The following is a 14,751-nucleotide window of genomic DNA, read 5'->3' on the forward strand; positions in this document are numbered from 1 at the left end:
GGGGGGGGATCATGAAAATATACTACATTTTCATGGTTTTTATTTGGTGCAATACATACAGTTGTAATGGAATAATTTTGCCGGATTGGAGAAATGTTAAAGACTTTTTTCTGTAGTCCTACCAACACACACAGCTGAGACTATTACAGGCTAAACAAATCTACTAACACTGTTGTTGGTCACTGTTCAACAGTAATGTTGAAAAGGTACAGTGCAATAAATACGGCTGTTAATGCCAGTATATTCATTCTATGCAACATGTAAATATAGAAAACGGCAAATTTTACTTATATTTTACGGTTTCAACATGAAGGTCTTACACCCGATCGCCTGCTTGTATTTCAAATTGAAATATTGTTTATGGTCGGTGGTCGTTTGATTGAAAGCCGTACGTGTGTTAACGTTTCGCTATTGGGCGCAGATTGGAAACAGACAGATCTCCGGGACAGGGCGCGCCGCCGGCAAACCCCGGAGATCAGAGACGCGCAGCGCAATGAGGAAGTGCAGCCGCAGAGAGACCGGCGCCACGTCCTGCAGGAACCGGGGCTGCGCGGCTGTCCGTGTAGTGGGGCTGTGTGTCTGTCCGTCTGTCCGTGTAGTGGGGGCTGTGTGTCTGTCCGTCTGTCCGTGTAGTGGGGGCTGTGTGTCTGTCCGTGTAGTGGGGGCTGTGTGTCTGTCCGTGTAGTGGGGGCTGTGTGTCTGTCTGTATAGTGGGGCTGTGTGTCTGTCCGTGTAGTGGGGCTGCGCGTCTGTCCGTCTGTCCGTGTAGTGGGGGCTGTGTGTCTGTCCGTATAGTGGGGGCTGTGTGTCTGTCCGTATAGTGGGGGCTGTGTGTCTGTCCGTATAGTGGGGGCTGTGTGTCTGTCCGTGTAGTGGGGCTGTGTGTCTGTCCGTCTGTCCGTGTAGTGGGGCTGCGCGTCTGTCCGTCTGTCCGTGTAGTGGGGGCTGTGTGTCTGTCCGTATAGTGGGGGCTGTGTGTCTGTCCGTATAGTGGGGGCTGTGTGTCTGTCCGTGTAGTGGGGCTGTGTGTCTGTCCGTCTGTCCGTGTAGTGGGGGCTGTGTGTCTGTCCGTGTAGTGGGGGCTGTGTGTCTGTCCGTGTAGTGGGGCTGCGCGTCTGTCCGTCTGTCCGTGTAGTGGGGGCTGTGTGTCTGTCCGTATAGTGGGGGCTGTGTGTCTGTCCGTCTGTCCGTGTAGTGGGGGCTGTGTGTCTGTCCGTATAGTGGGGGCTGTGTGTCTGTCCGTCTGTCCGTATAGTGGGGGCTGTGTGTCTGTCCGTGTAGTGGGGCTGTGTGTCTGTGGATTAGGGTCTGTTCACTGAGGGGTCAGTAATGCGGGGTCTCCTGTGTGTGTCCGTGGCGTTTCTTTCTGGTAAGTTTGGCAGCCATCGATCGATCAGCTATTCAGTGTAATGGAGAGACAGAAAGTGAAAGTATATTCGCCTTGCACTAGAAGTGTGTTTTGAAAACCCGTGATTTGTTTTCCATTACATTATACTGTCTTATGGTTTTATTTCTAATCTGTTTCCACTCGGCGGGGCTGCGGGTGCGAATGAGGGGAGCGGGGTGGGAGACAGCGGCCAGACGACTTGTAAAGATGTGTGGTTTATTTTGTCCTTTAACACGAATTTAACAGAATTTGTTTGTTTGAAAATCATTACAACGTTTAAACAGATACAACGTTTAAAAATGGATTACAATAACACAAAACACAAACACAAAGAAGCAGCGGGCAGTGCAGGCCAGAGGATCAGCTGTGGGTTTCTCAAGCCAAAGCCCCTCCGCCTCTGCTCGGCCCGGCCTGGCCTCAGGGCTGCCAGACACTTCCCTCAAAAGTCCCCTACTGGTGGAAAATAAATCCCCCATTTTCAACTGTTTACAGAAATGTTCCACCATAACTAAATGTGAATAAACAATTGTTCAGACTATTATTAGGTACACCTTACACGGATAAAATGTGAATAAATGCAGTCGCCAATGAAAAATGATTAAATAGATGTAAATCTTAACAGGGCTTTACAAACTTAGGCTTCCACAAATAGAGCATCCAGACCGTCCTGTCCTTGCTGATATTGTACATGTTGCTGTTCAACTTCTGCAGCATCTGTGGAGTTGGCTGAACGCTCCTGCAGTCCTGTCCCTTTCAGCAGGCTTTCCAAAGTTTTGGACTGAAGTCTGTTTCTTAGTTTTGTTTTCATCAGTGTGACAGTGCTGAAAGTTTGTTATCATGGTGAGGGCAAGCTCATTACCATACTGCTTGTTCCCTGCAGCGTCACTAATCAGCTGTTTTGTTCCAGGCCTTGTTGGTTAAATTGGACCACCGTTGTTCAGTTCCTCCTGTGTCTTGGCATACCAACTGGAATTCCTTCGCAATAGCTGTGATGGGGCTCTTGATTTGAGATAATGCCTCTTTTGGGTGCAGCATGTCCAGTTTTGCCAGCATGTTGATGTTAGGTGGCAGTTGAGCCTTCAGTTGATGTGCCATCTGCAGCAGCATCCCCTTGCACTTCGCCTTCACTGACTCTACGGCCACTTTGTCTTTAACGCTGTCTGCATAGGAAGTGAAATCATAACCCTCATCAAAACATACTACTAGAAAGAATGAAAAATATTAATAAAATATTCCAGAAATCCCCCATTTCAATCTGAATCCCCCCATCTGAAAATATTTTTCCCCCATACAATCCCCCATGAAACCTTTCCCCCTATTTGTTCCCCCATGGCTTTGATTTTCCCCCACAAATTGGGGATTTTCCCCCAATCTGGCAACCCTGCCCGTCCTCTTTCCTGCACTATCCTGGGAGCGGCCACCCCGTAACTGGCAGCACAGGGGCTTTAAATACACTATTGTATTAAACATCACACTGCACGGGGACTGGAGGGGGACAACATAGATAAAAATGTGCAAATATGAAATGTGTATGTTTAATTGAAATAATCAAAGTGCAAAACTTGCAGTGGGCTGAGACTGCTATAACTCGATTATGATTTTGATCTGATCTCTCTCAGTGCAGTGTTAATGTACTGTAGTGTCCAGTCAGTCAGTGTGTCTGTACTGTATTAACCCACTCTCTCTCAGTGCAGTGTTAATGTACTGTAGTGTCCAGTCAGTCAGTGTGTCTGTACTGTATTAACCCTCTCTCTCTCAGTGCAGTGTTAATGTACTGTAGTGTCCAGTCAGTGTGTCTGTACTGTATTAACCCTCTCTCTCTCAGTGCAGTGTTAATGTACTGTAGTGTCCAGTCAGTCAGTGTGTCTGTACTGTATTAACCCTCTCTCTCTCAGTGCAGTGTTAATGTACTGTAGTGTCCAGTCAGTCAGTGTGTCTGTACTGTATTAACCCTCTCTCTCTCAGTGCAGTGTTAATGTACTGTAGTGTCCAGTCAGTCAGTGTGTCTGTGCTGTATTAACCCTCTCTCTCTCAGTGCAGTGTTAATGTACTGTAGTGTCCAGTCAGTCAGTGTGTCTGTACTGTATTAACCCTCTCTCTCTCAGTGCAGTGTTAATGTACTGTAGTGTCCAGTCAGTCAGTGTGTCTGTACTGTATTAACCCTCTCTCTCTCAGTGCAGTGTTAATGTACTGTAGTGTCCAGTCAGTCAGTGTGTCTGTACTGTATTAACCCTCTCTCTCTCAGTGCAGTGTTAATGTACTGTAGTGTCCAGTCAGTGTGTCTGTACTGTATTAACCCTCTCTCTCTCAGTGCAGTGTTAATGTACTGTAGTGTCCAGTCAGTGTGTCTGTACTGTATTAACCCTCTCTCTCTCAGTGCAGTGTTAATGTACTGTAGTGTCCAGTCAGTCAGTGTGTCTGTACTGTATTAACCCTCTCTCTCTCAGTGCAGTGTTAATGTACTGTAGTGTCCAGTCAGTCAGTGTGTCTGTACTGTATTAACCCTCTCTCTCTCAGTGCAGTGTTAATGTACTGTAGTGTCCAGTCAGTCAGTGTGTCTGTGCTGTATTAACCCTCTCTCTCTCAGTGCAGTGTTAATGTACTGTAGTGTCCAGTCAGTCAGTGTGTCTGTACTGTATTAACCCTCTCTCTCTCAGTGCAGTGTTAATGTACTGTAGTGTCCAGTCAGTCAGTGTGTCTGTACTGTATTAACCCTCTCTCTCTCAGTGCAGTGTTAATGTACTGTAGTGTCCAGTCAGTCAGTGTGTCTGTACTGTATTAACCCTCTCTCTCTCAGTGCAGTGTTAATGTACTGTAGTGTCCAGTCAGTCAGTGTGTCTGTACTGTATTAACCCTCTCTCTCTCAGTGCAGTGTTAATGTACTGTAGTGTCCAGTCAGTCAGTGTGTCTGTACTGTATTAACCCTCTCTCTCTCAGTGCAGTGTTAATGTACTGTAGTGTCCAGTCAGTGTGTCTGTACTGTATTAACCCTCTCTCTCTCAGTGCAGTGTTAATGTACTGTAGTGTCCAGTCAGTCAGTGTGTCTGTACTGTATTAACCCTCTCTCTCTCAGTGCAGTGTTAATGTACTGTAGTGTCCAGTCAGTCAGTGTGTCTGTACTGTATTAACCCTCTCTCTCTCAGTGCAGTGTTAATGTACTGTAGTGTCCAGTCAGTCAGTGTGTCTGTACTGTATTAACCCTCTCTCTCTCAGTGCAGTGTTAATGTACTGTAGTGTCCAGTCAGTGTGTCTGTACTGTATTAACCCTCTCTCTCTCAGTGCAGTGTTAATGTACTGTAGTGTCCAGTCAGTCAGTGTGTCTGTACTGTATTAACCCTCTCTCTCTCAGTGCAGTGTTAATGTACTGTAGTGTCCAGTCAGTGTGTCTGTACTGTATTAACCCTCTCTCTCTCAGTGCAGTGTTAATGTACTGTAGTGTCCAGTCAGTTAGTGTGTTTGTACTGTATTAACCCTCTCTCTCTCAGTGCAGTGTTAATGTACTGTAGTGTCCAGTCAGTCAGTGTGTCTGTAGTACTGTATTAATTCTCTCTCTCTCTCTCTCTCTCTCTCTCTCTCTCTCTCTCTCTCTCTCTCAGGGCTGTGTATGTCTCTCACCCAGTCTGGGAGGCAGCAGCTGAAGGGCACTGTGGGAAAGTCAGTCTCTCTCCCAGCCCCTGTGTTTCAGGATGGCTTCCTGATGTTTGCAGGCACTGTCACTATTGCACTGATCTCCAAGGGGAAGAGCAGCAGTGACTTTGTGGACAGGTTCAGAGGCAGAGTGACCTGGGACAGCCGCACTGGGCTCTTCCACATCACACAGCTCAACACAGAGGACTCTGGGCTGTACACAGTGGACAACAGAGGACAACACATATCAACAACAGTGTTCCAGCTGACAGTGTACAGTGAGTGTCTGTGCTCTCACCACAGAGCAGAGTACTGTCAGTGTCAGTGTGGTGCAGTCAGTGTCAGTGCAGTACAGTCAGTGCTCTATGGGAAGTATCAGTACAGTCAGTGTTGTACTGTCAATATTTTGTAATACATAATTTACAGTACCATGCCCTGATTTTAAATGGAATAGTTTCTCCCTCTACCTCCGTCTCTCTCTCTCTCTCCAGATCGTGTGTCGAAGCCTGTAGTGACCCTCTCTGCTAAAGGCAGCCCTCCTGACACACTCTGTACCCTGAAGTGCTCTGTGGAGAATGATGCAGAGGTGACCCTGTACTGGCACAGCCTGGGGGACACCCTGTCCAGCACCTCCTCCTCTGACCTCAACTCCATCCTGACTCTCCCTCTGAAGATCACACGGCTCTCTGACTCCTACAGCTGTGTGGCCTCCAACCCCGTCAACCTGTGGATCGCCAGCGCTGACCTTGAGGATCTGTGCCTCGGTGAGTCACTGTGCAGAATGCGTCAGGGTGTGCAGACAGCCTGTGTGTACTGTGTGTTGTCTGTGTTGTGCGTGTGTGTGTGTGTGTGTGTGTGTGTGTGCATGCTGTGTGTGTGTGTCTGTAATGTGTATGTGTGCATTAATCTCTCTTTCTCCATTTGTATCTCTCTCACACAGATAAAGCAGACTCCCTCAGTGCTGGAGCGATAGCGGCCATTGTGATTGGTACTTTGGTTGGGATTGGGATTGTAGCTGGCGGTGTAACTTGGAAATGTCTAGCAGGCATGTATCTCCAAATGTGTTTGTCTGTCTCGCTTTATGTCTGCGTGTATTTGTTTTTCTCTTTGCCTGTCCATCTTTCTGTCTGTCATCTCTGTCTGCCTGTCTCTTCCTAAGGTTGTGCTCAGTTCAACGCCTCACTGATGAATACTCACTATTCACACAGCCCGTGTCCACTGGACAAAAACACACTCACTCCACACTTGATCCATGTGTTTACATGCTCATTGGAGGTTGGCATAAAAGGTTCAGCTGCTCTCTATTTTAGTTGAAACATCCATTGTGGGAGCACAGGTGTGGTGGAACACATGACTCACTGAACTCCACAAATGAGCAAGATTTTTTCATGTCAAGCTCACTCTCCCACTAACAGGGTACCCCTCGCAGCGGCAGGGCTAGGTATGGAGCCAGCCTCCATGCTGACAGGCCATGAGGACCAGTGGACAAACCGGAACTGCCAAGGGAGCTCTGTTGTCATTCATAAGAGCATCTGGCTAATTTATAATTTTCCTTGTGTTTTTATTTACAGACAAGTGGAAAGCACAGAAGGCAGAGAGTAAGTACAGCCCATCCCTCTGTTTCCACACCAGGGCGATGACACAGCAGAGGGAGAGGAAATTAAATCAACCACAAATATTTCAATTTCAAATCGAAGTTGAGGAAATACAGAATCTGGTGTTCATTTTGCGATGTAGTAATGTATGAAGTGTTGTATTTTTTACTTTCACACAATGTAACTATGATTGTTTATGGATCCTAACTTTATGCATATTTGTATGTTTCCTCCCCCCAGAAATTCGTGAGCAGGCTATGAACCTAAGTAAGTAGAACCTATATTGCATGTGTAGGTGTGTATGTGTGTCATAAAGACCATAAAGTCCCTCTTCTGCATGAGGGATGAGTTTTTCATTGCATTGGTCTTTTGTTTTGTTTAAACCCCAAATCAGTTACAGACTCTCTCTCTCACCCGCAGTTTATCTCAATAAGGCGGTGAAAGACTCCGTCACCTTCGAGGCCTCCGTGTTCAATGGGGTCTTGAGATATAATGGAAAGGATATTGCAGAGGTGACCAGTGGGCAGTGCAGAGCCACTCATGAGCACTTTACAGGCAGAGTGGAGTTCACAAACAATCAGTTCTGCATCACGAATCTGCAGTCTGCTGACACTGGGGACTACCAGGTGATTGATGGACAGGACACAATCAGAGGATTCTACCTGGAAGTGCATGGTAGGACTCTCTCATTTACGGTCACTGCAGCTGTTGCTGTTTCTGGTGGGGGCAGAAATAGTTGTAAGAGTTATAACTGGGGGGGCACTGAACAAACGCCAGTGGCCTTTTAACACTGAACCAAGCCAGGCCCAGAACCAGGCCCAGCCCAGGCCAATCCTTGTGGGTTTCGTTCTTTTCCGACTGGTCAATGTCTCAAGGTTCAGTGTCCACGGCACTCTGAGAGGAACCGAGCCACACTGGGCAAACCCTGTAGGGTTCTGGCTCAGCTTTGCTATGGCAGTGTGCAAAGGCCGCAAGATTTACAAGCATAGCATGGTCACAGTGTCAGCGGCATTGGCTTTGCTGTTATACATTATAATATGAGTTTCCTCACTGATTACTGTGAAAAAACTGTCTGCTGGGTATAAAAATTGTGCCATGACCATGTCAGTGTGCGTTTCTGTTCGCAGTGTTTAAAACTGTGGTGGATGGTGTGATTGTGACCCTTCCATACACTGGCACAGGAGGGAAGGTGTCTGTCTCTTTGATAGTCAGTTTTCTGAGAGCGAACCATTCCAGCCCGCTTCTCTCTCATCCACAGCCTACCTGAAAATGGGGGAGAAGGAGTCCGTCACTTTCCAGGCCAGGGTGCACAACGGGGTGCTCACCTGGAATGGGGTGGCCATTGCAGAGATGACCAAGGGGATCTGCACAGCCAGGGTGCCACGCTTCACAGGAAGATTGGAGGCCAAGGACAATTGCTTCTGCATCAGCAACTTAAACTCGGTCGACAGGGGCTTCTACAAAGTGAAGAACCAGGACGGGCAGAAGACAGTCACCAGATTCCACCTGGACATCAAAGGTGAAGAGGATATGGGTGAGGGTGAGGGTGAGGGGTGGTGCCACACCCCCAGCCATGCCAGGCAGTGTGTAAGCTAAGTGTTTGTGTCACGGTGTTCAAGGGGTTGACACAGACCAACAATTCTCATTCTCCTGGCTCACCTGTCTGGGCAGATCCCCAGTTTTGTTCAGTACTTTGATTAGGATCGTAAACTACCTACAATCAAAAAGGCATACAAGGCTCCTAGAGAGATGCTCAATTAGGTTTAACTTCAATAGCTTCTTGATTACTATATGTCCTTATCTCCATGGATAATACTGATTTTAACAGTAGTTCTTAATTTAATTGTTTGGCGAAAGCCCTCCTCTCTTTGTTCATTGTTTGAATTGCCCCTCCCCCAGTCTATGATACTCAGTCTTTTAACCTATTTGTTTTTTTATATTGGTGACCAAGTGCTTTCTTAAAGTACAGCCCTTGTTCTATTTCATCTCTGTGTCAGTCTGGGAAGGGTCGGAGTGACAGGCTGCATTGTTTACACTCTCATGCCAGAGAGCCCAAGTGACTGCAGTCTGACCGGCCTGTTTCTGTTCTATTTACAGGGGTGCCACCCCAAGCTCTCACCAGAGATGATGGGGAATGGGCACCACTGCTAGGTAAGAGCCTCGCTGTCACAGAGAAGTGATGTGTATCCAGACGCAGGTACAGAGTTGCCCAGGGAAACACTCACCCCTGTACCCTTCTCTGTGATCTCAGTACACCACGGCCACTGCAACCAGAGCACAAACCAGTATGACTTCCCTTGCAAGAGGCAGAAGCAGGACGCCTCTGTCAATGCGCCCTTCAGGTCAAATTACATTTTTTTTAATCGCTTTGGTACTATTATCAATAGTATGTTGATTTTTCAGAACTTTTAGTACAAAACTCCAAACTGATCACTTGTAAAACAACAAGTCTTAGGTTTAAAACAACTGATTGTGCTTTAATTTAGTTTGTACACATCTTTCACCACAAGATCATTGATTCAACCACGTTTTTTGTGAAATACAATGAGTATGTTAGTTAAGTCATCCAAACACAACGTAATCCTCTCCGCTTTGTCATTGTAACAACCAGTTACATTTTTTTCTCGATTTCTTGAGCACTTTTCTCCAAACAGAAGTCACTTTTGCAAAACAGTTAACACAGCCACCAAAACTGAATCGTTTTCCAAAATGATGCATTTCATATTCAAAATGCACTAAGACACCCAAAACATTGAACAGATGTCACAAATTCAAATAAGTCTACCAAAACAGCACAATTTGTCATCTCACAGACAGTTCTTTCTATTAGTCCTTACACAATGGACTATCAGTATACCCTACCATGGCTACCTTTTTTTGAGTGTGTACCACTTTTTGATACTATAATTATAATACACCATGGGTTGTATTCTTGTTTCCTAAAAGGATTTTTAATCAAAGAAGACCAAAGCAGAAATAATTTCACTAAAGAGCAAGAACTGCAACAAAATGTTTTACTTTACAGTATTCAGTTTGTTTGTTTTTTCGTTTTTTTTTTTACAAATTGAATGATGCTGTACAGAGAATAAAATATAAAGCTGATGATGAAAAACAAAGTATCACCAAAGGACACCTGCGTACAATAGGGATAGGAGGAGAACAGACACAGAGCACACGCACATAACACTCTGTGAAAACAAAGCAAGGTCAAAAAGGCAAGACAAATACACTCACCTAAAGGATTATTAGGAACACCATACTAATACTGTGTTTGACCCCCTTTCGCCTTCAGAACTGCCTTAATTCTACGTGGCATTGATTCAACAAGGTGCTGAAAGCATTCTTTAGAAATGTTGGCCCATATTGATAGGATAGCATCTTGCAGTTGATGGAGATTTGTGGGATGCACATCCAGGGCACGAAGCTCCCGTTCCACCACATCCCAAAGATGCTCTATTGGGTTGAGATCTGGTGACTGTGGGGGCCAGTTTAGTACAGTGAACTCATTGTCATGTTCAAGAAACCAATTTGAAATGATTCGACCTTTGTGACATGGTGCATTATCCTGCTGGAAGTAGCCATCAGAGGATGGGTACATGGTGGTCATAAAGGGATGGACATGGTCAGAAACAATGCTCAGGTAGGCCGTGGCATTTAAACGATGCCCAATTGGCACTAAGGGGCCTAAAGTGTGCCAAGAAAACATCCCCCACACCATTACACCACCACCACCAGCCTGCACAGTGGTAACAAGGCATGATGGATCCATGTTCTCATTCTGTTTACGCCAAATTCTGACTCTACCATCTGAATGTCTCAACAGAAATCGAGACTCATCAGACCAGGCAACATTTTTCCAGTCTTCAACTGTCCAATTTTGGTGAGCTTGTGCAAATTGTAGCCTCTTTTTCCTATTTGTAGTGGAGATGAGTGGTACCCGGTGGGGTCTTCTGCTGTTGTAGCCCATCCGCCTCAAGGTTGTACGTGTTGTGGCTTCACAAATGCTTTGCTGCATACCTCGGTTGTAACGAGTGGTTATTTCAGTCAAAGTTGCTCTTCTATCAGCTTGAATCAGTCGGCCCATTCTCCTCTGACCTCTAGCATCAACAAGGCATTTTCGCCCACAGGACTGCCGCATACTGGATGTTTTTCCCTTTTCACACCATTCTTTGTAAACCCTAGAAATGGTTGTTCGTGAAAATCCCAGTAACTGAGCAGATTGTGAAATACTCAGACCGGACCGTCTGGCACCAACAACCATGCCACGCTCAAAATTGCTTAAATCACCTTTCTTTCCCATTCAGACATTCAGTTTGGAGTTCAGGAGATTGTCTTGACCAGGACCACACCCCTAAATGCATTGAAGCAACTGCCATGTGATTGGTTGATTAGATAATTGAATTAATGAGAAATTGAACAGGTGTTCCTAATAATCCTTTAGGTGAGTGTATATTACTGTACACTGCACTTTCAGTCCATTCGTTCTAGACGGTCAGGCCACATTTTCTCGTCGACATCGCATTGGATGTTTATTCTTGCAATGCAACAAGGAAAAATTCTCCAGCAGTGGTGCATCCACCCTTGACAATCCTCAGCTGTGATTGCCAGGCAGCCAGCATTCATGGCATCAAGGAGGGACATCTGGTCATGTGGACAGAAATCATGAATTTTCCACCACAAAGCAGAGAAGAATTCCTCGACTGGATTGAGAAAAGGAGAGTATGGTGGGAGACGTTGCATCACCATTCCTGGGTGGGCTGCTAATCATTCAGTACCCAAATGAGAGAGGTGGAAAGCAACATTGTCCCATATGATGAAGAAGCAGGAGATGTCAGGTCTCACCAGCCATCTCTCGTGTGGTGGAACCACTCTCTGGTGCATCAAGAACTGTGAGGAGATGTTCTGTATTGTATGGGCCAGTTGTAGTGATGTGGTAAAGAAGCCCACCACTGGAGAGAGCGGCACACATGGTGATGTGTGCACCCCTTTGTACATTCACAGTGGCCCTCTTACCAGTGGGGTTCCTCCCTCGACTCCTTACATTTGAAAGGTTGAAAACAGTTTCACTCACATAAACTGCAGTAATGTATGGGGAGTTGCGTTGCCCAGCCTCTCTAATGGAAAAGCCATAATTGACAAAATGGTCAATAGTTGTGGCACAAATGTAATCTGAAACATTAGCACTTTGTATTCCCCTTTGAGCTACTCCACCACCACACATCTGATCCCCTCTTCCTTTATGGCCAGCTCTACCTCTCCTTTGTCCTTGCTCTTGTGTGTATACCTGTCCTTGCCCTTGCCCTCGCCCTTGCCCTCAGCCTCTTACTTGGTCCATCCTTGCTCAAATGTGAGCTCTTTTATGCATGAATGAGAACTACTTGCTGAATAAACAATTGTGCAAAGACATTTTGCACACATGCAGAAGAGGTTCACATTCCTGGGAGAAATTTGTAGTAGATGTGACCAAATGTTTTAATTTAGTTTGACATGATTTACTCAACTGCGTTTTGTGTCTTTTGTTACCACATACTATTGATAATAGTACCAAATCGATAAAAAAAAGAAACACAGTGTATGTTTAAGGCCACCATAAACATACACCATAAACATAAACATACACTGTTTCTTTCATTTATGTTCATTTGAATCTCTTCTCTTCTGTATCATTCTGTGAGAGATGGTCTCCTGACAGTGCTTTTCTGTGTGTTTACAGAGAGTCAGAGCCCACAACACGGCCCCCAAGATGTCTTTGAGATGTCCACACTGGGTAAGAGCAGGTTTCGCAATCTACTCTGGCCTCTGCAACTGTACTGAGTTACAGCATTCACTCATTCACACATGTTTTAATTCCACAGGAGGAAAACAGCAGTGAGTGGGTGAGTGAGTGACTCTCACATTGACTGACTGATTGACTGACACACACACTGACTGATACACTCACTGACAGACTGACTGGCTGACACACTGACTGACTGACTGACTGACTGACTGACACACTGACTGACTGACTGAAACACCGACTGACTGACACAGTGACTGACACACACAGCCAATCAGTCACACAGTCCACCCACCCGACTCTGGACATTGTGAAGGATCATCTGTTTAGCTCCAGCTCTGCAATCCTCCTGTAACTGTGGGACAGTGATCATTAGTGCACTTCCACAGATCACACCAGTACAGGCATGGGCATTGCAAATTGAACTACCCAATGGGATTCATTATTGGCCTTAACTATGGCACATCCTCACGCTCCCTTAGTCCGGCACTGCAGATGGACTGCACCAGCACACCACAAACAGCACAGCCTCAGTGCTCTTGGCACAGATTCTAGAGTCTCTGGAACTCAACTGGAGGGATGGAACACCATTCTTCCAAAGATATTCCTTCATTGTTTTTTTTTAATGATGGTGGTGGAGAGCGCTGTGTAACACGTCAGTCCAAAATCTCCCATAGGTGTTCTATTGGGTTGTGATCTGGTGACTGTGAAGGCCATAGCATATGATTTACATCATTTTCATACTAATAAAACCATTCAGTGAGCCCTTGTGCCCTGTGGATGGGGGCATTGTCATCCTGGAAGAGACCACTCCCATCAGGATAGAAATGTTTCACCATAGGATAAAGGTGATCACTCAGGATAACTGAATAATGATTTGCAGCGATCCTTCCCTCTAAGGGGACAAGTGGACACAAATCATGCCAGGAAAATGACCCCCACAGCATGACAGAGCTTCCAGACCCCCTCACTGTAGGGGTCAAGCAGTCAGGCCTGTACTGTTCTCTTGGTGTCCCACACATGCACTCGCCCACTTGTCGAGAATATGGTGAAGGATGACTCATCTGACCAAATAACTTTTTTTCCACATGTCTGTAGACCAGTGCCTATGGTTTTTGCACCACTGATCTCTCAAATGTGCATTTGTCTTTGTAATGAGGAGTTTATGGACTGCCATTTTGATCCAAAATCAAGCTCAACTGGGCCTGCTCAGCATTTTTATACATGCCACAGAACATGACAGAATATTAATTTCTTAATTGTGTCATGCAGTACAACTGTTTATAGCCATCTGCATTTATGTTCCTTCACTCATTTATTCATGTTTTTCCATTAATTTGTCACCCGTCTGTATGTGTTACATTATTTATGACCACTGTACTCTAATGCCAGTGTCCCCATGATACAGCACTGTGACCTGGCTGCAGTGTTACTGTGATGGGTGCCTGTGACCCCATCATCATTATTATTATTATTATTATTTTTTTTTCTTGGCAGACACCCTTATCCAGGGCTACTTACAACATAAGTGCAAAACAAAGTGCATTGAAACATCAGCAATGAAACAGACATTCACAGACACTGCACTAATCCCCTGCAACTTTCTGGTGTTTTTAGCTGGCATTCAAGGATCTCTGCTAGTCATCTTTATTTTATGTGTACATGTAATTATATTGATTATATTAATTCATACTATATTAATAAAAACACTCTAAATCATATATATTTTATATGCATGTCATGTCTTTACTTATGGTCCAGCTAAACCTATAGCTGTGTCTGGGATTTTGATTGAGTTTGTGGGTAAGGGTGTGTGAGAGAGAAAAAATAAATATAAGGAATTGGGGATGATACCCAGAATGCATGGCTTCTTAATCTATAACTGCAAATTACAAGACATAATTGAGGCTAACTAGGCCAGCTTTGTGTTAATGATTATCAAAGCAGTCGCTCTCTCTTCTTTAATGTTTCATACGATTTGACTTATCAAGCTCATGGCTATAAAGTGGACATTTTCACCCGTACACAGCTCTAGGCGTTACAGTTTTTCTCAATCGATTTGACACATTTCTGAAACAAACTTAATTTTCTCAAAACTCTTAAGTACAATCCACACATCATGTGGTACATTCTGCATAACACTATTTCACCTGCAAAAGGCGATTCCAATCAAAAATACTCATGTTTCAACTGTAAATAAATCCATCAATGAATAAATCTTTGTCACCAAAACAAAAGATTCCTTTATCATTGCCTAAACAAATACATATCGTCAGATGACAATGTACTCTGAAAGTGTGACTGTTAGACAATATAAAATACTGTTTAATTACTAACATTGTCTATGTAGCCAACTGAATAGG

The 14,751-nt window shown here is 45.0% G+C and overlaps 1 protein-coding gene across 5 annotated transcripts; it reads left to right on the forward strand.

The window, feature by feature from the left end:
• The first annotated feature begins 481 nt into the window (after positions 1–481).
• LOC136764460 (SLAM family member 8-like) lies at positions 482–14,109 on the forward strand. Of its 5 annotated transcripts, none has more exons than XM_066718554.1 (12): positions 483–1,369; positions 4,984–5,292; positions 5,506–5,778; positions 5,955–6,059; positions 6,586–6,612; positions 6,850–6,876; positions 7,030–7,284; positions 7,868–8,128; positions 8,707–8,760; positions 12,323–12,376; positions 12,465–12,485; positions 12,778–14,109. In XM_066718554.1, exons 1-11 carry the CDS (start codon positions 1,330–1,332, stop codon positions 12,479–12,481), a joined length of 1,422 nt encoding a protein of 473 aa, XP_066574651.1. In that variant the 5' UTR covers positions 483–1,329; the 3' UTR covers positions 12,482–12,485; positions 12,778–14,109. The 5 variants fall into 5 exon arrangements, with proteins under 5 accessions (XP_066574649.1, XP_066574651.1, XP_066574653.1 ...); XM_066718556.1 differs by having other exon boundaries at positions 12,871–14,109; XM_066718557.1 differs by having other exon boundaries at positions 13,886–14,109.
• The last annotated feature ends 642 nt before the right edge of the window (positions 14,110–14,751 follow it).

Source organism: Amia ocellicauda, chromosome 12 (genome assembly GCF_036373705.1).
Source record: "Amia ocellicauda isolate fAmiCal2 chromosome 12, fAmiCal2.hap1, whole genome shotgun sequence".
Classification (NCBI taxonomy): Eukaryota; Metazoa; Chordata; class Actinopteri; order Amiiformes; family Amiidae; genus Amia; species Amia ocellicauda.